Source organism: Oncorhynchus kisutch, linkage group LG4 (assembly GCF_002021735.2).
Source record: "Oncorhynchus kisutch isolate 150728-3 linkage group LG4, Okis_V2, whole genome shotgun sequence".
Lineage (NCBI taxonomy): Eukaryota > Metazoa > Chordata > Actinopteri > Salmoniformes > Salmonidae > Oncorhynchus > Oncorhynchus kisutch.
This window is the reverse complement of record NC_034177.2, coordinates 16,421,153-16,446,548: the sequence shown is the minus strand read 5'-3', so window position 1 is coordinate 16,446,548 and position 25,396 is coordinate 16,421,153. Positions and strand designations below refer to the sequence as shown.

General features: G+C 41.9%; 1 protein-coding gene across 4 annotated transcripts in view; it reads right to left on the bottom strand.

Moving 5' to 3' along the window:
- Positions 1–25,396, bottom strand: part of pde4cb (phosphodiesterase 4C, cAMP-specific b) — a 152,306-nt gene that overhangs the window by 108,515 nt on the left and 18,395 nt on the right. For 2 of the 4 annotated variants that reach the window (XM_031822524.1, XM_031822526.1), the window contains exon 3: positions 16,777–16,979. In XM_031822524.1, coding sequence (XP_031678384.1) covers positions 16,777–16,979 — 203 coding nt within the window. Of the gene's footprint in view, positions 1–13,156; positions 13,942–16,776; positions 16,980–25,396 lie in introns of those variants that run through there. The other 2 variants (XM_031822523.1, XM_031822525.1) reach the window with 2 other exon arrangements.

Genomic DNA, 25,396 nt, shown 5'->3' with positions numbered 1-25,396 from the left:
TATGGAACTAAAATATGTCTAGAGAGTAGAGAGCTGAAACTGAAGCACAATGATTGCATCTTTCATGCAAGAATTTATTCATCTTGGCTGGTATATCATATTCTAAAAATCAAGGTCCCAGGAAATATATTCATAATGAAATTGATATTCTTGTCACTATTCTTTTTATACAGCAGAGACAAGAGAAAGGGGTTGTAGAAAACAAAGCTGACCCATTGATCGCTATATGACCTTTCTCAAGAAATCCAGTGAAAAAGGTCACTGATCGAAACATCAACAAACCAAAAAATGTTCAGATTGCAATTGAAAACACAAGGTTATTACTGAATTTTAAGAGGAAGTATGCATGTGAGTAATGGGTAATGGGAATATAACACCATAGTGCCTTCTCAGTATGTCAGGATGAGGTGTGATCACGGGGGATGATGGGTTTCAATTCCCAAAGCTAAGGGGGATTTGGCTCTAATTGACACATGCATGAACACTAGAAATAACATCTGCTGGTAACTGCATGTTACACAAACTACAATAATGAAACCAACATCTCAGAACAAAAGAACAGATTATATACAATGGAAAAAAATTAAGTTAACCTGTATTTATGGCTTCTCTAAGCAGAGACCATTGAGTAATTCCACATCAGTGTGGCCCAAAAATGTATTGGCTCTTCCTGAAATAATCCAAAGAAAGGTCCTTTGGGGATGTTTGGCATACCCTTGAATTTTTAGGCTTTCCCAGGGCTTCTTTAAGACAATACAATGATGAGTCTGTAGATGTTACATAGCCAGTCTGTGTCATTTGAGTGGGCTCTAAAATATGAGTATACCATTTCTATACATTCATTTACGGATAATTAAAAAGAAACAAATAATAGCACCCGTTTTGATTTTGTTCCTTTTTAGACATGTGTTAAACAATATACTCTACAAGTACATAACATTTCCAGACTGGGTTCTCTGTTAGTTCTGAAGATGTTACCCATTTTAAAACATCTAAATTGGCATTATAGGCCATTAACCAATAACAGCCCTCCTTCAGAATTGCAGATTCAGCAAATCAACAGCAGAGGGAGTTCCCTTTGAATCTATTTTCCCATTCACTGGGTTGGTGGTGCTCATAAAATGCATCAGAACTTTAAAAAGTAGCAGAGAGCCCACTCTGGAAATGTTATGTGCAGTAGCGGTGTGTGGGTAAAATCACTGGGGCTGTCCATGGTTCTGTATGCCTGTGTGTGCGAGCAAGTAGAAAAAACATTTCGACTCACCCTACTTGTAGAGAAACGTTGATGCCATCCTCTCATGTAGACGAAACGGTCTATGACTGTCATACAGGACACACTTTTAGCTTTTGTTGTCCTAGGCTATCTGGCTAAAATTCTTGCTCGCTAGCCTAACTTTCTTTCATGGTGCGCCAAGACCATTCACAGTTGAGCTCACGCAGTTTAACTCAAAGCTGATTGGCTATTATTTTATACTGTTTTTCATCAAGGGAGGCCAAATGTTCGCTGGCTTCCCTTGCATTCAATGCTACAGGGGGGCAACAATGTCATTCCCCTTTTGACCAGACAGCATCAGATAGATGGGCTACACATACAGAGACAGAGCAGCTCTGTTTTGGTCACTCGGATGCTTTTGCCGGTGAGGTACATTCAGCCTCTTGCGAATTGAAGGAAAATTGTGAAACACAGAGACAAAATATATATAATTGTATATATTTTTCTCTTAGTAAGTTTGGGGGGAAAGCGTGGATTCCATGATATATATGAATACACAACACAATATTGTTTAAAACAATGTATAAAAATGAACCAAATCAAAAAGAGTACTTTTTTTGTTGTTATGTTTGCTCCTTTTTTTTGTTTTTGTAAGAGTGTACAATCTAAAACCTAAAAGGGTTATTCAGCTGTCCCCATAGGAGAACTCTTTGAATAACTATTTTTAGTTCCAGGTATAACCCTTTTGGTTCTATGTAGAACGCTATTGGGTTCCATGTAGAACCCCTTTCCCTCAGAGGGTTCTACATGGAACCAAAAACGGTTCTCCTACGGGGAACCCTTTTTTCTAAGGGGTTCTAAGAGTGTAGCTGGAGCAGCTGTGTTCAAAGCGGTTAGAAGAGGCCACTTCAGGTAAAGGACATGAGCCAGTAGCTCCAGAGAAAGACTGAAACGAGGCAGGATTCTAAAGTGACATAACACACCATCACCAGGTGTAATGCTGTGCTGAAAATGGGTGAGAAAGGAAGTCTTCGTATTAGTCATCCAAGCACTTAAATAAAGAAAGAGAGGGACTGGAACATAAAAGGTGGTACTAGGTTTGGAAGTGTGATAGGGTGACCTCCTCGGTTATATTTTCGCCTTTTGATTGGAGATGATTGCAAATGATGTAAGCAAGCCGATGGCCTGGCACACTTATGAATTATGTAATTTTATCCTTCTGTTTGCAGGCGGATTGGATCAGCATGTCCTCTCGGGTTATGGGCCAAACAAATGCAATTACGTAGTCTGAGAAGTGTGTGCAAGCAAGTGAGCAGTAGACCTGTGTGTGTGTGTGTGTGTGTGTGTGTGTGTGTGTGTGTGTGTGTGTGTGTGTGTGTGTGTGTGTGTGTGCGAGAATGGATTATTAAGCTATTTGAAAAAATTATATCATAGTGCTGAGTGCAGGAATATTAGAAGACATATTGATATTGTTGGGCTTGTCACCCAAATCTTTTATCAGAGCTAAAATCATGGTATTGGTCAGGGTCTTGTTTATACTAAACACTTTCTGCAATGTCCCCAAAATTATCGTTTTGATGATCATTGCACTGCAATGGCAGCAGTAATGGGAATGTAATGCTAAATTGTAATTATTTCACCTCTATAGCCTATTTGTTGCCTAACCTCCCTAATCTTACTACATTTGCGCACACTGTAAATAGACCTTTTCTATTGTGTTATTGACTGTACTTTTGTTTATCCCATGTGTTGTTGTTTTTGTCACACTGCTTTGCTTTATCTTGGCCAGGTTGCAGTTGTAAATGAGAACTTGTTCTCAACTGGCCTAACTGGTTAAATAAAGGTGAAACAAAGAAAAGGAATTAATAAATGTAAATGCACTGAAACATATGGGGGGGCATCTTCTCCAAACTCAATATGTAGAGCTCTCTTTGTAACACATAACTAATGCAGAGGCTGACTTATCGAAGGCTACAAGCGCCCCTTTCTGTCATCAATTTCCCTAGTTCCTACATCACATTTCATCTTGAGTGAATGACAGAAATAACCCCTTCAATAGATCTGTTCATGTACAGTATCTCACATAACTTCTCATAAAAGTTTGCGACACATATCCAATAATTCATAGTACTGTTCAACATATGTTGTTTAAAAAACCCACCATGACACATTGTGTCGGTGGAAGTGTTCAAGAATGATGTATATCGTTAAATAAACCTTAATGGTTTGCTGTCGTTGGAGGACATCCCCTGGCTGTGAAGTGAGCCTCTAATCTAGAAAGCAATCATCCCTCTCTCCCTACTGCAAACAGAGGGTTCTGCCATTTCCTGTCCCCAGAATCACGAGTGTTCCCTGTTGACTCCAGGATTTACTCAAAGCAAACACAGCCTAATGTTCTTTTGGCTGATGCAAATACGACACGATGTCACTGATAACCCAGCCTGGATTCCATTTCACATCCATCACAAGCTCCTGGTAGGGCTGACGGATTGGCCGATCAAAAGAAAGAAACACAAAAACTCAACAAGAGGAGGATGTCTAGGCTTTGATCTCATGTCGAGGTCTTGGTTGCAAATGAGAACCTATTTTGGCTAAATAAAAAGGTTGAATAAATGTTTTATTTCATTTTTACGATTTAGTCATTTAGCAGAACCTCATCCAGAGCTACTTACAGGAACGATTAGGTTTAAGTGCCTTGCTCAAAAGGCACAGAGTTTTCACTTAGTTGTCTCTGGGATTTAAACCTGCAACCGAAATACTACCTGCCGCCCTAAAAAAAACATTTTTTTATTGACAGACAGTGCATTCGGAAAGCATTCAGTCCCCCTGACTTTTTGTCACGTTACAGCCTTACTCTAAAAAAAATCTTATTTTTTCCCCCTCATCAATCTACACACAATACCTCAAAATAAAAAACTGAAATATGACATTTGCATAAGCATTCAGACCCTTTACTCAGTACTTTGTTGAAGCACCTTTGGTAGCAATTACAGCCTCGAGTCTTCTTGGGTATGACGCTACAAGCTTAGCACACCTGTATTTGGGGAGTTTCTCCCATTCTTCTCTGCAGATCCTCTCAAGCACTGTCAGGTTGGATGGGGAGTGTTGCTCCACAGCTATTTTCAGGTCACTCTAGAAATGTTTCATCGGGTTCAAGTCCTGGCTCTGGCTGGGCCACTAAAGAACATTCAGACTTGTCCCGAAGCCACTCCTGCATCTTGGCTGTGTGCTTAGGGTCGTTGTCCTGTTGGAAAGTGAACCTTTGCCCCAGTCCGAGGTCAGGAGCTCTCTGGAACAGGTTTTCAACAAGGATATCTCTGTACTTTGCTCCATTCATCTTTCCCACTATCCTAACAAGTCTAAGTCCCTGCTGCGGAAAAACATCCCCACAGCATGATGCTGCCATCACGCTTCACCGTAAGGATGGTGCCAGATTTCCTCCAGACGTGATGCTTGGCCTTTAAGCCAAAGAGTTCAATCTTGGTTTCATCAGACCAGAGAATCTTGTTTCTCATGGTCTGAGAGTCTTTAGGTGCCTTTTGGCAAACTCCAAGCGGGCTGTCATGCGCCTTTTACTGAGTGGCTTCCGTCTGGCCGCTCTACCATAAAGGCCTGATTGTTGGAGTGCTGCAGAGATTGCTGTCCTTCTGGAAGTTTCTCCCATCTCCATAGAGGAACTCTGGAGATCTGTCAGTGACCATCAGGTTCTTGGTAACCTCCCTGACTAAGGCCCTTCTCCCCCAATTGCTCAGTTTGGCCGGGTGGCCAGATCTAGGAAGGGTCTTGGTGGTTCCAAACATCTTCCATGTTCTTGAGGACCTTCAATGCTGCAGAAATGTTTTGGTACTTGACACAATCCTGTCTCAGACTTCTACGGACAAGCCCTCACGGCTTGGTTTCTGTTCCGACATGCCTTTCCAAATCATGTCCAATCAATGTAATTTACCCCAGGTAGACTCCAATAAAGTTGTAGACACATCAAGAATGATTCATGGAAACAGGACGCACCTGAGCTCAATTTAAAGTCTCATAGCAAAAGGTCTGAATTCGTTTTTTTTTTTTCATGAAAAAGTATACAAATTTCCTAAAAAACTGTTTTTGCTTTGTCATTATGGAGTACTGCGTTCTTTCCGAATGAACTGTAGGCCTATGGAGACACTGGTGTTATCCAGGTGACAAAGATGACTTCTAATCTTTTACACCAGGAGGACTCACCAGCATGTCATTGATGACTAAGAAATGAGCATGTTTACAGCTATAGTCATTTGATTGGAAAGGTGGGGTGTACAAAACCTGGCCTTCATTGAGACAACAAAAGGAGGTTTTATTTTTAAGTTTGCCAAGTCATCTTTGACAGGCCCATCCTTGTGAGTCATATTTGGTTATCCTTGTAAGCAGAACCATTTACGGCAGAGATGGGAAACTGTAGGCCCTCCTTTTGAATGCCCCTCGGATCAATCCCCCCCATTTTTTACATTTAAACACACACACACACACACACACACATATATCACACACACACACACTGGGGAGAACAAGTATTTGATACACTGCCGATTTAGCAGGTTTTCCTACTTACAAAGCATGTAGAGGTCTGTAATTTTTATCATTGGTACACTTCAACTGTGAGAGACAGAATCTAAAACAAAAATCCAGAAAATCACATTGTATGATTTTTAAGTAATTAATTTGCATTTTATTGCATAAACTCAGTCGGTGTCTAAAACTACTGTTCCGAGTTAGAGTAGTAGAATACACAAGGTGCAGCGCAACTACGGCCCCTCATGATGAGTTCAAATTTTTGGTAGCCCCTTCCCACATCAAAGTTGCCCATCCCTGACTTGCGTCAAAGTACCAATAGAAAAGTCATCTGAATACAGGCATTTATAACATCTTGAGTCATAGAATACAGAAACAAACAAGACCATAGCACTATTGCTACCAAGTACACATTTTGCCATGAATGATTGGACAACTTGGTAGGTAGTGAGTAAACACAGTAAATGTTGAATGTGGATGTCTAGACAGCTTCAGGGCAACTCGGCAGCCTTCTCTCACCACAAATCTTGGAGTGAGAATTGAGAGTAAGGTCTTTTGCCATGCTATGATAGGCTGCCACCCCAGGGAAGCAAATAGCCCCAAACACATCTGAATCATTAGATGTCTTTTTCATCCATCCATAAAGGACCATTACACCTGAACTGATGGCATTTTGATTGCACTGCTTCATCACAAGCCAACAGAAAGAAGATTAAACAAAATAAACAATGACTTGGGTCTCGCAAAGCTCTTGATAGTGTAGAACAAATTAGGTACATTAACTCCTAACCTTCACGTGACAATGAGAAGGATTCTAATCCAATAATTACATGGAATTTTTCCATGGCTATTGATAAAGAAGAAGACAAAATGCTACTAACACTTCACTCTCTGACAGAGCACTTGACTTCCAGTCATTCCGACTTGTCTGGCTCGCGACCGAGCTGAGGCTTCCTCCTTAATCCCCGGTTTAAGGATCGGACCCTTTTTTTCCATTTTTGGCTAAAATGACATACCCAAATCTAACTGCCTGTAGTGGCTCATCCTACATAGTAGGTAGTCCAGGATACGTGCCAGTAATTGGTATCAAATACCAGTACATTTACCAGGACACCCAAATCAGTAATGCAACAACGGACATTTGCAGGTCACCCTATCAGAACCAGTGTTGGGGCAACGTGTTACAAAAGTAATGTAATCAGATTACTTTTATAAATAGCTGAGTAAAGTACATTTTAAAATTGTCAAACAATACTTTCAGAATCATATCACTACCAGGTGCGTTTCATTATCCGATCTCGACTTGTTTCCTCATTTAGATCTCGATCGAGCGGACAAAGGCTGTTTGGAATAATGACATGACAGCTGTAATATAATATATTACTTTCCAAGCAACTAATCCGAACCTCATAGCACTCCATTTTTTATCAATCCATGAAAATACAGTGCCGTGCGAAAGTATTCGGCCCCCTTGAACTTTGCTACCTTTTGCCACATTTCAGGCTTCAAACATAAAGATAGAAAACTGTATTTTTTTGTGAAGAATCAACAACAAGTGGGACACAATCATGAAGTGGAACGACATTTATTGGATATTTCAAACTTTTTTAACAAATCAAAAACTGAAAAATTGGGCGTGCAAAATTATTCAGCCCCCTTAAGTTAATACTTTGTAGCGCCACCTTTTGCTGCGATTACAGCTGTAAGTCGCTTGGGGTATGTCTCTATCAGTTTTGCACATCGAGAGACTGACATTTTTTCCCATTCCTCCTTGCAAAACAGCTCGAGCTCAGTGAGGTTGGATGGAGAGCATTTGTGAACAGCAGTTTTCAGTTCTTTCCACAGATTCTCGATTGGATTCAGGTCTGGACTTTGACTTGGCCATTCTAACACCTGGATATGTTTATTTTTGAACCATTCCATTGTAGATTTTGCTTTATGTTTTGGATCATTGTCTTGTTGGAAGACAAATCTCCGTCCCAGTCTCAGGTCTTTTGCAGACTCCATCAGGTTTTCTTCCAGAATGGTCCTGTATTTGGCTCCATCCATCTTCCCATCAATTTTAACCATCTTCCCTGTCCCTGCTGAAGAAAAGCAGGCCCAAACCATGATGCTGCCACCACCATGTTTGACAGTGGGGATGGTGTTCAGGGTGATGAGCTGTGTTGCTTTTACGCCAAACATAACGTTTTGCATTGTTGCCAAAAAGTTCAATTTTGGTTTCATCTGACCAGAGCACCTTCTTCCACATGTTTGGTGTGTCTCCCAGGTGGCTTGTGGCAAACTTTAAACAACACTTTTTATGGATGGCTTTCTTCTTGCCACTCTTCCATAAAGGCCAGATTTGTGCAATATACGACTGATTGTTGTCCTATGGACAGAGTCTCCCACCTCGGCTGTAGATCTCTGCAGTTCATCCAGAGTGATCATGGGCCTCTTGGCTGCATCTCTGATCAGTATTCTCCTTGTATGAGCTGAAAGTTTAGAGGGACGGACAGGTCTTGGTAGATTTGCAGTGGTCCGATTCTCCTTCCATTTCAATATTATTGCTTGCACAGTGCTCCTTGGGGTGTTTAAAGCTTGGGAAATCTTTTTGTATCCAAATCCGGCTTTAAACTTCTTCACAACAGTATCTTGGACCTGCCTGGTGTGTTCCTTGTTCTTCATGATGCTCTCTGCGCTTTTAACGGACGTCTGAGACTATCACAGTGCAGGTGCATTTATACGGAGACTTGATTACACACAGGTGGATTGTATTTATCATCATTAGTCATTTAGGTCAACATTGGATCATTCAGAGATCCTCACTGAACTTCTGGAGAGAGTTTGCTGCACTGAAAGTAAAGGGGCTGAATAATTTTGCACGCCCAATTTTTCAGTTTTTGATTTGTTAAAAAAAGTTTGAAATATCCAATAAATGTCGTTCCACTTCATGATTGTGTCCCACTTGTTGTTGATTCTTCACAAAAAAAATACAGTTTTATATCTTTATGTTTGAAGCCTGAAATGTGGCAAAAGGTTGCAAAGTTCAAGGGGGCCGAATACTTTCGCAAGGCACTGTAACACTATAAAAGCTGCATGCTAAAACATTTACTATGCTCAATGTTAACATTGGCTGGTTACATCATAAACCCTGTAGTTTTAATGCCTGAGCTTGATATTATTATACCTCGAAAACATATGGGTGCCATGGCAGCATCATCCATTGGATGGCTAATCCTTCCACTGCCAGTGGTAAAAGTAATTTCAAAGAAAACAGAGCTTCCAAGTAAAACAGCAGCTATCTGGACCACTGAGACATATGGGTCACTCTTCCCAGAAGAATAATTCCCAGAATAATTGATAACATCACAGCCCAGCTGGGGAGCAGTGAGAGGGAGGCAGCAGCATGAACACCGGACTTAATTAAAGGCGCTGTTACCTAACAGCCACCATGTGAACGGCATGGGGCGGCAGGATAGCCTAGTGGTTAGAGCGTTGGACTAGTACCCGGAAGATTGCAAGTTCAAACCCTCGAGCTGACAAGGTACAAATCTGTCGTTCTGCCCCTGAACAGGCAGTTAAACCCACTGTTCCTAGGCCATCATTGAAAATAAGAATTTGTTCTTAACTGACTTGCCTAGTTAAATAAAGGTAAAATAAAAAATGGCGACACCAGCAAACGGCTTGGATAGGCAGCAGGAAATAAGCTATATTCAGGTACATTGAGGATTTTGGTCATTTTATCAGCACGACTCAATCGTCTAACAAACACCGCACTTAGGCCCTTATCCAATCAGAACCGTAAAAAGATCAATAACATATTTGTTGTTGCACTGTAAGAAAGCATGTTTTGATAAATGTCCTAAGCAATATCATGTTCAAAACTTGAAACAAAACAAAGTGATACGCTTTCACAATGCGCAGAAAGAACATTATTTTTTTGGCAAAGGCTGTTGATTCATAGGTAACCGCTCAGTCTAGACCCCCCCAGATCTCTTTTACCCAGAGCAGAAGACCCGAAGATCCAAATCACGTTCTGCGCATGCATTTCTTTATCCTTTACGCACAACTTTTGCAGTCACCTTCCCTTTTTATTTCCCAATGTCAAGCGTGAATGATCTGCACGAACCCTGGCTAACAAGTTGAACCAGCAATACAAAATTGGGTTTAATTATTTATTTACTAAATACCTAACTAATCACACAGAATTACACATACACATAATTAAATCATAACTTGATTACAAATTACGTCATAAAAGAAAACATCCCTAGCGGGTGGAACAGATATGACAGCTGGTTACACAAAAGAAAAGGGGCTGGGTTTGAGTGAAAGAGCGGGAAGACTGAGGAACAAAGGGCGAAGCTGTGCTATCGTAAATACAGTATCTTATGCATTCTAAATTACCACCAATTTGGAAAAGGAAAATGCAATAAATATTTACTCTGAGCTGCGCTTCGGTAGGTTGGTGGTAGATGGAAGGCCGTGTTGTCCAACCAAGTCCTTTGAAGAATGTCTCTGGTTGTCAATTGGATACTTTATAGTAACGTCGTTGGGTGATAGACGGGATACTCTGTCTGTTCCTTCCTAACCCTCGCTTGCAGCGGCTGTTGCTAACTCAACGGCTAGGAGGTATCACTTCTGTAGTGAATAAGAATTCAAAGTTCATACCATTCGCAACCAAAGCTCACGCTGATGTTGGTTTCGTTCTGTAGATATTATCTGAACCATTCTGACATCGGACCGTCGTCCCCACATCCTTGGAACAGAAGGTTATATTGTCATCAAGGCTTTATATAGGAAGGGAGAGGAGGGCGTGTTTGAAAAGTTGTATAGCCCATGTCCCTTCACAGGGGCGGGCCACTGATTGAGCAGAGCCCTTTCTTATGAAAACCCAAATCTCACATTTTAGAAGCTAAAATCACATTTCATCCCATCACAAATAATTTCATATTCAAACATTTAAATTGAACAACAATTCCATGTGAATCCGATAACTCTGATGTGTAGACTTTCCACTGTAGAGTTTGTTATCTTATCATTGATGAGAATGTCTCAGATGACATCATATTCATTAAGTACCACCGCATATGTTCAATTGGTCGGATTACCAGAATATAGTTAATTTCCCCCCACCTTCTGATGTTCCCAGAATCTCTATGTTAACCAAGGGTTTTGCAAATGTAACATCAGTAGGGTAGAGAGAGGAAAAGGGGGGGGGGGGGGGAGAGAGGTATTTATGACTGTCATAAACCTACCGCCAGGCCACCGCCATAACAATCTGCATGCCAACCATTTGAGTAATACTATGTTTTTTCAAAGTAGCCCACAGTGTTGTTTTGAACGTTGTAGCCTACAGTGAGATCATTTTGAATTGTGTTAAACTGTAGCATACCTGTGTTTACTTTCAATCAAAGCACATATTTTGCATAGTGGCGTGAGCTGTTGAGTTTTGGCCACATACTCGCACATTCATGCTAAAATCTCATAAGAAATTAGGTGGTATTTTTTGTCTTACAGTAACGTTACACTATGCTATTATATTCGGTTCTGTTATGTAGAATACCATCATTATGTGATCTTACAGACATTGATTCAGCTTTGATCTAACTTTATTAAAAGGAGCACATATTTATATATAGAGGAGCCTGAGTAGCCTGTTCAGTGAGCAGCCTAACGAGTAGTAATACATTTTTTTCAATAAAACTAACAAAGTGCTTCACAATTTAAAAAAAAGTACCAACAAATAAACATAGACAGGAGGAAAGAGAATGAAACAAGATAGCTAATTAAAATCCTACACTAAAATATTTATATATAGAGGAGAGACGCATTCGTTCATACATGAGGCATCAGGGAGGCAGAATGCCGGAAGTGAGTCACTTCTCTACTCCTTTTAAAGCAGATATACAGTAGAGCAGAGTCTGTGCGTAAAGTACATGCGCAGAAGCTTCAGGACCTTTTGATGTCAGGGAGAGGGGTCCAGAGAAGTCGGACCCGCAGCCACTCAGTACAATAAGCCTGTTTCTCTGTCTTTGATTGGAAAGAGCTTCTACAAAATACTATTCTATAGACCGTTCCCATTACTAAGAGTGATGAAAGATCATAACACACCTACCACAACACACAAGACAGTATTCATCAGCAAAGTCAAAAGCATCCCTCACACCACAGTCACATTTACCTCTCTCTACCTTGGCCATGCAAACTGAGTCATCAGTGTAGGATAAAATGTCATGGGACAATTAGAGGAGAGATGCATTAGAGGAGAGACGCATTCGTTCATACATATGAGGCGTCAGGGAGGCAGAATGCCGGAAGTGAGTCACTTCTCTACTCCAACCTGAAGCATGCTGTGATGTCATTACCATATCATCAATGCCCAACAGTCAGCGGCAGTCAGTAGACAGCTTTCATGGCGGTATGCCTCCAGAGTGGATAACCTCTCTCTGTTTACTGAGGTGAAATGAGATGTGAACACTGATGTTACAATAGTAGGCCCCGGTCATGAACCATAACTGACCCCAGAACAAAATGTTGCCGGCCCAGACAGCAAGGGTCATGAAGGTCACAGGACATCACAGCTGAATGGGTTGAAGAGCTCACTTCAATCTGATTGTCAATTGAGGATGAGGACGATTAATGATTTTCTGATCTTATCTTAAAGTGACCATATGATTTTAGCCTACATATGGCTTGAAGAAGATTGATGGAGTCAGCCACAACACAACACCCTCTCACACTGATAAGCCCAATATCTAGACCATTAATGAAAAGCAACAAAACAACAGGAAACATTTCCCTCAGGATCAACCTTATCATCTCAGTCTGCAGTCTCTCAGAGACCACAGAGATGGGGAAGGTCCCTTCACAATATCCTATCACTTTTATTAGGCCAAACCTCTCCTATCATAGTCACACTGTCTTTCCAGGGGAAATGCTCAGCAACCCAGAGTGGTGTGTGTACATTTAAGTAATGAAAAAAGAAAGGCTGCATACTACCACTCAAGTGCTTTTCCATGTTTTTCCTTGGTCTCAGCCCATTGCGAAAATGTAAATAGCCTATCATTGATCTCCGGACAGACAGACAAGATGGATGGAGAGAACCCTTGAAACACAAAGAGATCAATGGTTCCTGGAATTATGCACACACTTCAATCAGCATAAGCTCAATACCTTTCTGTGTCAAGGGCTAAATCAGTGCACCCTGACTTTACTTCTCACAAAATGGAGTGTGGGGACAATATTGACATTCTTAAGTGGAGTTGTTTGTTGAAACACTGCTTTTTGCAATTGAGCACTTTCATCCCTCTGTTCACATTGTCAACTTTGGAAGTGACAAAAATGTATTAACAAAAGGAGATCTATAAAGGTGAGCAAGTAGGCTAATTACAACAACTAATAATGATGCATTACAATTACCGTTTATATAAGGATGGCAACGACATTCGTGTTTTTTTCAGCCCAGGGCGCAGCTTCTCCATAGTTCTGTTGCGAGTCAGGTACGGCTCTGTATCGGAGTGAAAACGCTGCTTGAATCGGATGTGAGTTCTTGGTTGTCGCCACAAGTGTTTGGGTGCCTTGGCGGAACCAGCACCTTCTCTACTTAGACCTGTACACTCCATATGTTCGGTTGTTCCCTCCAACATCAGGAGGCTCTTCGATATAAACTTATTATGTGCACGCTGTTGGCGGTGGCAGAGCGTGCTGTCCACTAGCCGAGGTGCTGAAACGAGGAAACGCTTCCTCACAATCGAAAGTTCTTCTGCGTCAATATCGACATAACCCCAGTGAATAGTACAGCCACAAACGAATGATATCAACTCTTAAAATATTATATGAAACTATTAATTTGATCCTCTCTGCTTTCGCTGCCTTTCATCCATAGAGATTCATCCGTCCGCAAACATTTGTGTAAATCCTCGCGCACGCGCTCTCAAGGTATGTACTTATAGCAAGGCATAGAATAAAACAACGTTTTTGTCCATTTCTGAAAGCTCTTCAAACGAAAGCATGTCGGAGAGAGAGGAGCATCTATAGATAGGTGAACTCTCACTCCCCTGCGTGTGTTGTTGTGCTCTCATCCGCGCGCGTTTTATAAAGCAGTCCAGCCAACCGTTGGGACTGACGCGAGATAGGCTATTCATCACATTACCGAGTAAGCAACATTGACTGGGAATTCAGGAAATTACTAATCCCTCTGTGAAACAAAACATTGATTTATTTCTGTTATAAACTTTGGACACGTTCACATTTTCTGTGACCAAATTGTATGTTGGCTACTGGTAATTGTAAATGAGTCAGCCCAACTCTGCAATCAAAAATATCACCTCCATATAGATAATTTCAAAGGAACTACAAAATATATTCAGCCACTCAAGGAGTGCAAGGTCAATGTAATAAAATATTTATATTTTAAAAAACGTGCTTCTTTATTAGTATAGTACATTTTGCAAATAATCAACGGCTTTTATTGAACTGTAATTTCCCTCCAATATCGCTAGAATACAATTGCACTTGCAGCATGTTCTCTTTAATTTAATTAAATCCTGAAACTAATGTTGGCCTGTGGGTAACTGCAAAAATAAAGATAACGCCAGCATAATGTGTCTTAATAGGGCGTTGGGCCACCACAAACCAGAACAGCTTCAGTGCACCTTGGCATAGATTCTACAAGTGTCTGGAAACCTATCGAATTCCATAATTTGGTGATTTGTTGATGGTAGTGGACAATGCTGTCTCAGGCGCTGCTCCAGAATCTCCCATAAGTGTTCAATTTGGTTGAGATCTGGTGACTGAGACGGCCATGGCATATGGTTTCCATCGTTTTCATGGTCATTCGTGCCCTGTGGATGGGGGCATTGTCATCCTATGGGGGGGGATTAGCCATGGTAGCCAAAAAAAAGGCCTACCCTGCATTTTTATACATGACCCTAAGCATGGTGGGATGTTAATTGATTAATTAACTCAGGAACCACACCCATGTGGAAGCACCTGCTTTCAATATATTTTGTATCCCGCAGTTACTGAAGTGTTTCCATTATTTTGGCAGTTACCTGCATCTTGTAATGCTCAACCATAAAAGGCAATAACACTCCCCATAGCCCTGACATCCAGTAATAGTTCTTCAACAGTAATAGACCTTTGACAGTAATAGACCTTTGAAAGTAATAGACTTTCGAATGCATCCTGTATCCAAAAGACATGGATAATTGCACAACGTTTCAAATGAATTACAGAGGAATCCTTTTCTCTACCTTTATCTCTAGTTATGTGCATGTCACTGTGCCCTTTTCCTGGCATTGCAAACATCGAGAGCAGGAGAGTGAGACGGGGAGAGAGAGAGAGGGGTTGTCCAGACTGTTTTCAGAACTATGAGCTGAACATAAGTATGCCAGGGGAAGGGAAGACAGTAGCTGGTGACCCAACTGTAGTTTGTGACTACTATCATCTCCCATTTTAGCCAATTCAGTTGCAGTCATTCTCTGTTAGGGATTTTTCTGTCATGACAGGTTTTAAAGTCACTTAATGAACCATAAACCAAATTGTTATCAGTTAAAACACTATAACCGTAGGTCTACCTTTACTTCTGTGAACTTTTATTATCTTCCCTCCTCATAAGGGAGAGAAATGAGAAAATATCTTAAAGATACAGTATGTGGGTTTGTTGTAACAGAATAATAAGACGAGGCAATATTTCTTAAACTTACTGAAGGCAAATAAGTTAATATAAATGTTGATATTAGTTGGCGAGGGTCTTCAACATTATTGTGTTTTGAGGCATTTCTAATATTTTTAAGACTTTTGCTGGTGGATGTTTTCTAAGACCCGTTTTTCCATCTGTTTGACTAGAAATCAAAGCTTCTGCTTATTCCTAATTTTAGGATGGAAATGGTTGAAAATGTTCTATATGCCTTAATATCAAAAAAATATAGACTCATAGCTTTCATTTGACACCAAATTTGGGTTATTTTCCATGGAAGGCCAACAGCAAAACATGCCGAGAGTGATATAAAAGAAAGGTATAGAGATGAGACAAAAAAAAAAAAAGAGAACACAGAGGACTGAGAGGAAGAAGAAAAATGTCAGTCATAAACAGAGAAAGGGAGAAAGACATGAGACATAAATGGACATGGAGAGAGAAACAACCATCCAAGACTCTCCCCCTCCCCCATTTCTTCCCACCATTCCAGTAATTACCCGTCATTTCAAAAACAGCCCGCCATACAGAATCCTGCATCTTTTCCTGCCGTCTGGCCTCTGTGATGCCGAGAAGCAGACTGTAGAACCATCAGCTCAAGCACAGACACAGTGTGTTGATGGAGAGGCTAGATGTAGTGCCCGGCCAAAACTAAATGTGGATACACGAACACAGACACACTAAAGCAGTGAGCTCCACTGACCCGAGGCTGGGAGAGAGTGAGTTAGGTAGCAGTCGTCAGACAGAAGGCTTTTTTTAACCCCCTCTGGGCCTAGAGAGATGCGGGATTCAGAGAGATTAAAGCGCAGCCAAGAACATGAAGGTCGATGAGCACGTACTTAGAGAAGTAGGGGCAGGCAGGCGTGATGGGAAGAAGCTGTGTGAGTGAGTGCATAAACACACAGACATCTGGGGACAAACAGACACCGGCCACGCCCACACACATCCACAAAAGTTATTCAGACTCTGCTCCCTCAGGCTTGGCTGCAAGAATAGATAGATTCGAAAACCAAAAGTCAGTTGACAGTCTGTCCTTCTGAGATTACATCATATTTTCCTGAAGTGTGGAGTAAATTCAAACCCCAGCATAAGACATCAATATCATACAGTAGCCTTCTCAATGAATCACACTGTGGACCTCTCATGGCTTGTTGAGCACATGGAGGGGAGAAAAAGAGGGAGAGAAACATGAGATTGTGAGCACTCGAGGGACAGAGTGAGAAATAAAGAGAGGCAGCTCACTTGAGTGAGTGTTGACAGTAAATGAGACAAAAAACAAAGTGTGTGAGAGAGCGAGAATTAGAGAGAGATAGTTGAAAGATTAACAAGCTGCTCCACTGACTTGCAGTCGTTGATGGTTTCCAGGCTCGTGGCCTCTACGCCAGCCAGGGCCTTCCTATAGAGAGCTTCCAGGTGTAGAAGCCTGCGGTTGTCCTGGGCGTAGGTGGAGTGGCGCCGGGACAGCGGGGGCAGCAGCACCGTCCCTGAGAAACGCCGACGCAATGCATAGCTGGGGTTGGCCAGGGGGAGAGAGTCCCGCCGACTCTGTGGAGGAAACAAAACGCTACTAATCAGAGGACAGGTATTATGATCAATTAATTATATATACACTTAACAAAAATATAAAAACGCAAGATGTAAAGTTTTGGTCCCATGAGCTGAAATAAAAGATCCCAGAAATAGTCTATATGCACAAAAAGCTTATTTATCTCAAATTCTGTGCACAAATTTGTTTACATCCCTGTTAGTGAGCAACATTTGTTTACATCCCTGTTAGTGAGCATTTCACTTTTGCCAAGATAATACAGCCATCTGACAGGTGTGGCAAGATGCTGATTAAACAGCATGATCATTACACAGGGGCACCTTGTGCTGGGGACAATAAAAGGCCACTCTAAAATGTGCAGTTTTGTCACACAAGACAATGCCACAGATGTCTCAAGTTGAGGGAGCTTACAAATTGGCATACTGACTACAGAAATGTGCACCAGAGCTGTTGCCAGATCATTTTATGTTAATTTCCCTACCATAAACCGCCCCCAATGTTGTTCTAGAGAATTTGGCAATACATCCAACTGCCCTCACAACCGCAGACCACGTGTAACCATGCCAGCCCAGGAACTCCAGATCCAGCTTCTTCACCTGCGGGATCGTCTGAGACCAGCCACCTGGACAGCTAATGAAACTGTGGGTTTGCACAACCAAAGAATTTATTCACAAATTGTCAGAAACAGTCTCAGGGAAGCTCATCTGTGCGCTCATCGTCCTCACCGGGGTCTTGACCTGACTGCGGTTCAGTGTTGTAACTCACTTCAGAGGGGCAAATGCTCACCTTTGATGGCCACTGGCACACTGGAGAAGAGTGCTCTTCACGGATGAATCCCGGGTTTCAACTGTACCAGGTAGAGGGCGTTGTGTGTGCGAGCGGTTTGCTGATGTCAACATTTTGAACCGAGTCCCCCACTGCAGCTTCTTTCGTGGTCTGCATACTCAGACATTTGGGATGCTCTGGATCGACATGTACGTGTTCCAGTTTCCGCCTACATCCAGCAACTTCTCATAACCATTGAAGAGGAGTGGGACTACAGCTGTTGCGGTGACTGTATTACCGTCACACCGGCGGACACGAGACATGAAGGCAGTAAAATTTCACGTGACCGTTTAGTCACGGTAAATTAGGCTTCTCCAAGCTCTGATGCTGCTGATGGCTTACCAAACTTGCTAACTGCCTGGTACTCAGCACTCTCCTGTCCCTCTAATCACGCAGACATCAATGCAAATGTAATCGAAAATCTAAATCAAACACTTTGTGAGGGCCCATGAGCTCATGTTGCGCAATATTTCTATAGGCTATGCAACTGCTGGAGAAAACAGGGTAATGGCCTCTATTAAAAAGAGTACCCATCAGCCTTCTATAGGCTAGGCCTACTATATTTATTTCTCAACTTTCCTAAAATTAAGCACATTGCTTCTCTTTACTACAGGAGTATAGCTTACCTGGCTGGCATGAAAATGAAAAAAGGGAAAAGCAGTTCTCCATTCGCTATTTAAGTGCATAGATGACAAGTATTTTTTCCCCTGCCCCGATACAGGTGCAATAATGGTCCATTCTGAATCAAAAACAAATGTCACATATACACATATATGATTAAATCAAGAATAGTCTGATGGGTGACAATATTAGCCTATCACTTGTGAATAATATATTATCACTTGTAAATGATGCCCAGCCTTTTTTTTGGCGACTTTTTCTAATCATTGTTGCACACCTCATGTAGCCTAGCCCATAGGCCTATATATTTTAGTAAGGTTTGTATCACAAATAAAGTGGCCAAATAACGGCCACTGGCCGCAAAAGGCAAGGATTTTTTAAAGGTGCATTATGGCCACAAAGGGGATGCCACCGTCAATTTCAAGGCATATCAAGTGCTTGTCAAATTGTGAATGAGTGACTGATGAATTGTGTACAGCCTATCATTAGTCTCATCATTGAGCCTTACAAGGTATTACAAATCTTTCAACCTGTCTAAAATAAACAATGGATTTTTTCTGAAGGTGTAGACTATATTACATTGATTCATTAGACTTTTTAAAATGTAGATGTTCCAAAGGTCTGCATCAGTGGCTTGTAAGCTGTGTGGAAGCCAGGAGCTGCTTCAATTGTTTGTTAATTAACGGTAAATTACCGTGAGACCGAAAGTTATTTGCTTGACAATCACCAGCTAACGAAATTTCGTGAACGTCACAGCCCTAAGCGGGACAATATTCCACAGGCCACAATCAACCGCCTGATCAACTCTATGCGAAGGAGAAGTCACACTGCATGAGGCAAAAGGTGGTCTGACTGGTTTTCTGATCCGCCCCTACCTTTAAGGTATCTGTGACCAACAGATGCATATCTGTATTCCCAGTCATGTGAAATCCATAGATTAGGGCCTAATGAATTTGCTGATTTCCTTATATGAACTTTAACTCAGTAAAATCTTTCAAATTGTTGCATTTACATTTCTATTCAGTGTAGTTACAGCCTTTTGACAAATAGTATGAAGACATTCAGTCACTGAGCAGTTAGAATGGATTCGCACAACAGGGCAATAACTGCAAGGGTTCAAGGTATCACCTCAACAGGAACCAGTGACTGTAATATGTAACTGTGTATAAATGGTCGAAAACAATGTCAGACCATTTGGAAAAAGGGTGAAATAAGTTCACTACAAAAAGCCTCACAAACACCCACTGCCAAAAACACAATTACCAGATTGACAAAGTGGACTCAGCTCCAGACATCTATTTTCTAAATGTTATTGAGTGCAACAAGCCACCAACCCAAACCATGCTTGACTGGTCTCCTTGTGTTCTAAGGGTGTGTTCGTAAATTCCCTCTGGCTATCTACTCAGATTCCAGAGCACTCTCGTCCGAGTGTGCTACAGCGCAGAAGAATTGATGAATTTACAAATGCTCAACACTCATTGAATATTCTGAAGCTCACAACTTGTTCGGTATTGCAAACTGGCGATACCCACTCGACGGAATGTAAAGAGGTTTGGCAATCCATCTCTCTTCGTGACACAGGACTTCCTTACTCTGTGCTCTACTATACTGTGGTGCGCTGGCTGGCAATATGAAAAAACATGGACAGCAATCTGAAACATCTATGGTAATATGAAACAACATGGATGACAAGATGAAACGTGGATGTCATATGAAACAACATGGACAGCAATATGAAATAGCCAGGCCTGGATGATGGCCACAAAGCAAAAACACAGACAGCCTCAATTGCATATTTAGCTTCTGACCCGCCAGTGGCAAAATGAGTAGATACAGTGCCTTCAGAAAGTATTCAGACCCCACATTGTTACATTACAGCCTTATTCTTAAATGGATTAAATAAAAACACATTCCTTATCAATCTACACATAATACCCATATTATTATTTACAATGACGGCCTACCCCGGCCAAACCCTAACCTGGACGACGCTGTGCCAATTGTGTGCCACCCTATGGGACTCCCAATCACGGCATGTTGTGATACAGCTTGGAATCAAACCAGGGTCTGTGGTGACGTCTCTAGCACTGAGATGCCGTGCCTTAGACCGCTGCGCCACCTGGGAGCCCCAGAAGGTTTGTGTCGAGGCACAGATCTGGGGAAGTGTACCAAAACATTTCTGCAGCATTGAAGGTCCCCATGAACACAATGGCCTGCATCATTCTTAAATGGAAGAAGTTTGGAAGCACCAATACTCTTCCTAGACCTGGCCGCCCGGCTAAACAGAGCAATCGGGGAAGAAGGGCCTTGGTCAGGGAGGTGAGCAAGAACCCGATGGTCACTCTGACAGAGCTCCAGAGTTCCTCTGGGGAGATGGGAGAACCTTCCAGAAGGACAACCATCTCTGCAGCACTCCACCAATCAGGCCTTTATGGTAGAGTGGCCAGACGGGAGCCACTCCTCAGTAAAAGGCACATGAGAGCCCGCTTGGAGTTTGCCAAAAGGCACCTAAAAACTCTCAGACCATGAGAAAAAAGATTCTCTGGTCTGATGAAACCAAGATTGAACTCTGCTGTGGGGATGTTTTTCAGCGGCAGGGACTGGGAGACTAGCCAGGATCGAGGGAAAGCTGAATGGAGCAAAGTACATAGAGATCCTTGATGAAAACCTGCTCCAGAGTGCTCAGGACCTCAGACTTGGGCTTCGGGACAAGTCTCTGAATGTCCTTGAGTACCCCCGCCAGAGCACAGACTTGAACCTGATCGAACATCTCTGGAGAGACCTGAAAATAGCTGTGCTGTGACGCTCCTCATCCAACCTCACTGACCTTGAGAGGATCTGCAAAGAGGAAATGGGAGAAACTGCACAAATACAAGTGCGACAAGCTTATAACGTCGTACCCAAGAAGAGGCTGTAATCGCTGCCAAAGTACTGAGTAAAGGGTCTGAATACTTATGTAAATGTAATATTTCAGTTTATTTGTATTACATTTGCAAACATTTCTAAAAACCTGTTGAGAGCATCCTGATGGGTTGCATCACTGCCTGGTATGGCAACTGTAGTGCCTTGTGGTCGGAGGCCGAGCAGAGGGTAGTGCATACGGCCCAGTACATCACCAGGGCCAAGATTCCTGCCATCCAGGACCTCTATACCAAGCGGTGTAAGAGAAAGGCCCTAAAAAAAAATGGTCAAAGACTCTAGCCACCCTAATCATATTCTGTTCTCTCTGATACCACACGGCAAGCGGTATCAGAGCACCAAGTCTAGGTCCAAGAGGCTTCTAAACAGCTTCTACACCCAAGCCATAAGACTCCTGAACATCTAATCAAATGGCTACATCAAATTACTATTTTAAACTGCTGCTACTCTGTTATTATCTATGCACAGTCACTTTAATAACACTACCTACTTGTACATATTACCTCAATTACCTCAACTAACCGGTGCCCCCGCACATTGACTCTGTACCGGTACATCCCCCGTATGTAGTCTCGCTATTGTTATTTTACTGCTGCTCTTTATTTACTCCTTACTTTTATTTCTTATTCATATATATTTATTTTAACTGCATTGTTGCTTAGGGACTCATAACTAAGCATTTCACTGTAAGGTCTACTACACCTGTTGTATTTGGCTCATGTGACTAATAACATTTTATTTTATTTTAAATCGTTATTGTGGCTCGCTTCGCACAGGTGTGGATGGCAGAGTTGTTAGTTTGGCACTGTTTATCAGCACACGTGGACTAAAATGACAAGACAGGAGAAGGAGCATACCGTGTCCACACGTACAGTCGTGGCCAAAAGTTTTGAGAATGACACAAATATTAATTTCAGTGTCTTTAGATATTTTTGTCAGATGTTACTATGGAATACTGAAGTATAATTACAAGCATTTCATAAGTGTAAAAGGCTTTTATTGACAATTACATGAAGTTGATGCAAAGAGTCAATATCTGCAGTATTGACCCTCCTTTTTCAAGACCTCTGCAATCTGCCCTGGCATGGTGTCAATTAACTTCTGGGCCACATCCTGACTGATGGCAGCCCATTCTTGCATAATCAATACTTGGAGTTTTTCAGAATTTGTGGCGTTTTGTTTGTCCACCCGCCTCTGAGGATTGACCACAAGTTCTCAATGGGATTAAGGTCTGGGGGGTTTCCTGGCCATGGACTCCCTTGGCTGAGAAGCAACCCCACACATGAATGGTCTCAGGATGCTTTACTGTTGGCATGACAGAAGACAGATGGTAGAGCTCACCTTGTCTTCTCCGGACAAGCTTTTTTCCGGATGCCCCAAACAATCGGAAAGGGGATTCAGAGAAAATGACTTTACCCCAGTCCTCAGCAGTCCAATCCCTGGACCTTTTGCAGAATATCAGTCTGTCCCTGATGTTTTTCCTGGAGAGAAGTGGCTTCTTTGCTGCCCTTCTTGAAACCAGGCCATCCTCCAAAAGTATTCGCCTCACTGTGCGTGCAGATGCACTCACACCTGCCTGCAGCCATTCCTGAGCAAGCTCTGTACTGGTGGTGCCCCGATCCCGCAGCTGAATCAACTTTAGGAAACGGTCCTGGCACTTGCTGGACTTTCTTGGGTGCCCTGAAGCCTTCTTCACAACAATTGAACCGCTCTCCTTGAAGTTCTTGATGATCTGATAAATGGTTGATTTAGGTGCAATCTTACTGGCAGCAATATCCTTGCCTGTGAAGCCCTTTTTGTGCAAAGCAATGATGACGGCACGTGTTTCCTTGCAGATAACCGTAATTGACAGAGGAAGAACAATGATTCCAAGCACCACCCTCCTTTTGAAGCTTCCAGTCTGTTATTCGAACTCAATCAGCATGACTACCTGACATGATGACACCTTGCTGTCCCCAGTCGACCTGACCGTGCTGCTGCTCCAGTTTCAATTGTTCTGCCTTATTATTACTCGACCATGCTGGTCATTTATGAACATTTGAACATCTTGGCCATGTTCTGTTATAATCTCCACCCGGCACAGCCAGAAGAGGACTGGCCACCCCACATAGCCTGGTTCCTCTAGGTTTCGGCCTTTCTAGGGAGTTTTTCCTAGCCACCGTGCTTCTACACCTGCATTGCTTGCTGTTTGGGGTTTTAGGCTGGGTTTCTGTACAGCACTTTGAGATATCAGCTGATGTACGAAGTGCTATATAAATAAATGTGATTTGATTTGATGATGACAGAGTAATCTCCAGCCTTGTCCTTGTCAACACTCACACCTGTGTTAACGAGAGAATCACTGACATGATGTCAGCTAGTCCTTTTGTGGCAGGGCTGAAATGCAGTGGAAATGTTTTTTGGGGGATTCAGTTAATTTGCATGGCAAAGAGGGACTTTGCAATTAATTGCAATTCAACTGATCACTCCTCATAACATTCTGGAGTATATGCAAATTGCCATCATACAAACTGAGGCAGCAGACTTTTTGAAAATTAATATTTGTGTCCTTCTCAAAACTTTTGGCCACGACTGTACGGTGTCCAAGTGTCGGTCGGAACCGATAGCAGCACCATGCAGGTCCCCTAAACAGGGGACTCAACATCTAAGAAGTTTCAGTCACTCAAGAGTGATTGCACATTTATTTCTCTTGCTAGGTGAAAATATAATAGTCTAGTCTAAAACAGTTGATCAAGTAGATAACGAAGTTAGCAAGCATTTTATTTTATTTTGACGGCATGCTGCTGGCTGGTTGCAACCTGATCTCATAGCATTTCGTATTATTCTGTACGTAAATCCATAAATAAACCATTTAGTATGTTATGTTTCGTATGGTATGCATTCATTTGTGGTTGTCCATAATCCATTTCAAATTATATTTACCATTTACAATTTGTATGACATGTTACAAATTGCAATCCGTTTGATCTAAGCCACCCGAGCCAGAAAGTGAGGTCCAGAAGGTGAGGTCAGTACAGGTGCATCAAAGCTTGGACCGAGAGACTGAAAAACTGTTTCTATCTCAAGGCCATCAGACTGTTAAATAGCAATCACTAGCGGCCTCCAGATTCAGAAACTACATCAAATAATTCATTAACAGTGCTATAGCAACCCATTTAAAGTGCTGTATACTTGACGGACAAACAGACTGTTTTGATGTTCTTTTGAAGTCTCTTTCCCTTTGTCCAGCTGCTGCGACTGAGTTTTGAGTTAAGGGGATGAGTACTGTCCTGTAAAAATGCTTTCAAGTTTTAGGAAGATGAGTTGTGTATACAGGTTGGTGGCTTATTCTTGATCTATACCAGTTATACTTCCTGCCGTCTTAATTAAGCGCTGAAGTTTGACTTGGTCTTGCACTCGCATGTTTACAAACATGAATATCAGACCAAAGGACAGCACACTCTGCAGAGCAGATTTATAGAACATTTGTAAGATATGGTGGTGGACATTAAAATGGTTCAGTTTGTGTTAAAAAAAAAATCCAGCGCTTTTGTTTTCTTAACATTTATTTGTTGAAAGGTTCTCTGTCAAAACCTTGAAGAGAGGCTTGGTCTGGGTGAAGGAAACCCAAAACAGCAGTGTCATATCCATATTTAAAGAATTTGTGGGCTGAGTCAGAGGCTTGACAATTGTTTGTGTACAGTATCGGTGAAAGTACGCAACCTTGAGGGGCTCTTGTATTCACCATTCAAGATGTAGAGATGGTGGAGTTAAACTTCACTTGTTGAGTACGGTTCACAAGGAAACTGTTAATCCACGTGATCCGTAGAGAGTTGACATCCAAATTCACCAGCTTATCCACCAGTAGATGGGTAGGATGATAAACTCGCTACTGAAGTCAATGAATACAATTTTCACTAGGCTATTTGCCTTTTCTAAATGTTCGTAGATGTTGTTCAGAATGACCAATAACTCAATATACAACAGCCCTGGAGGCATGGTAAGCCAATTGGGATGAGAGACCAGAGATAATGTTTAATTATTTTTTCAAAACATTTCATTAGGTACAGAT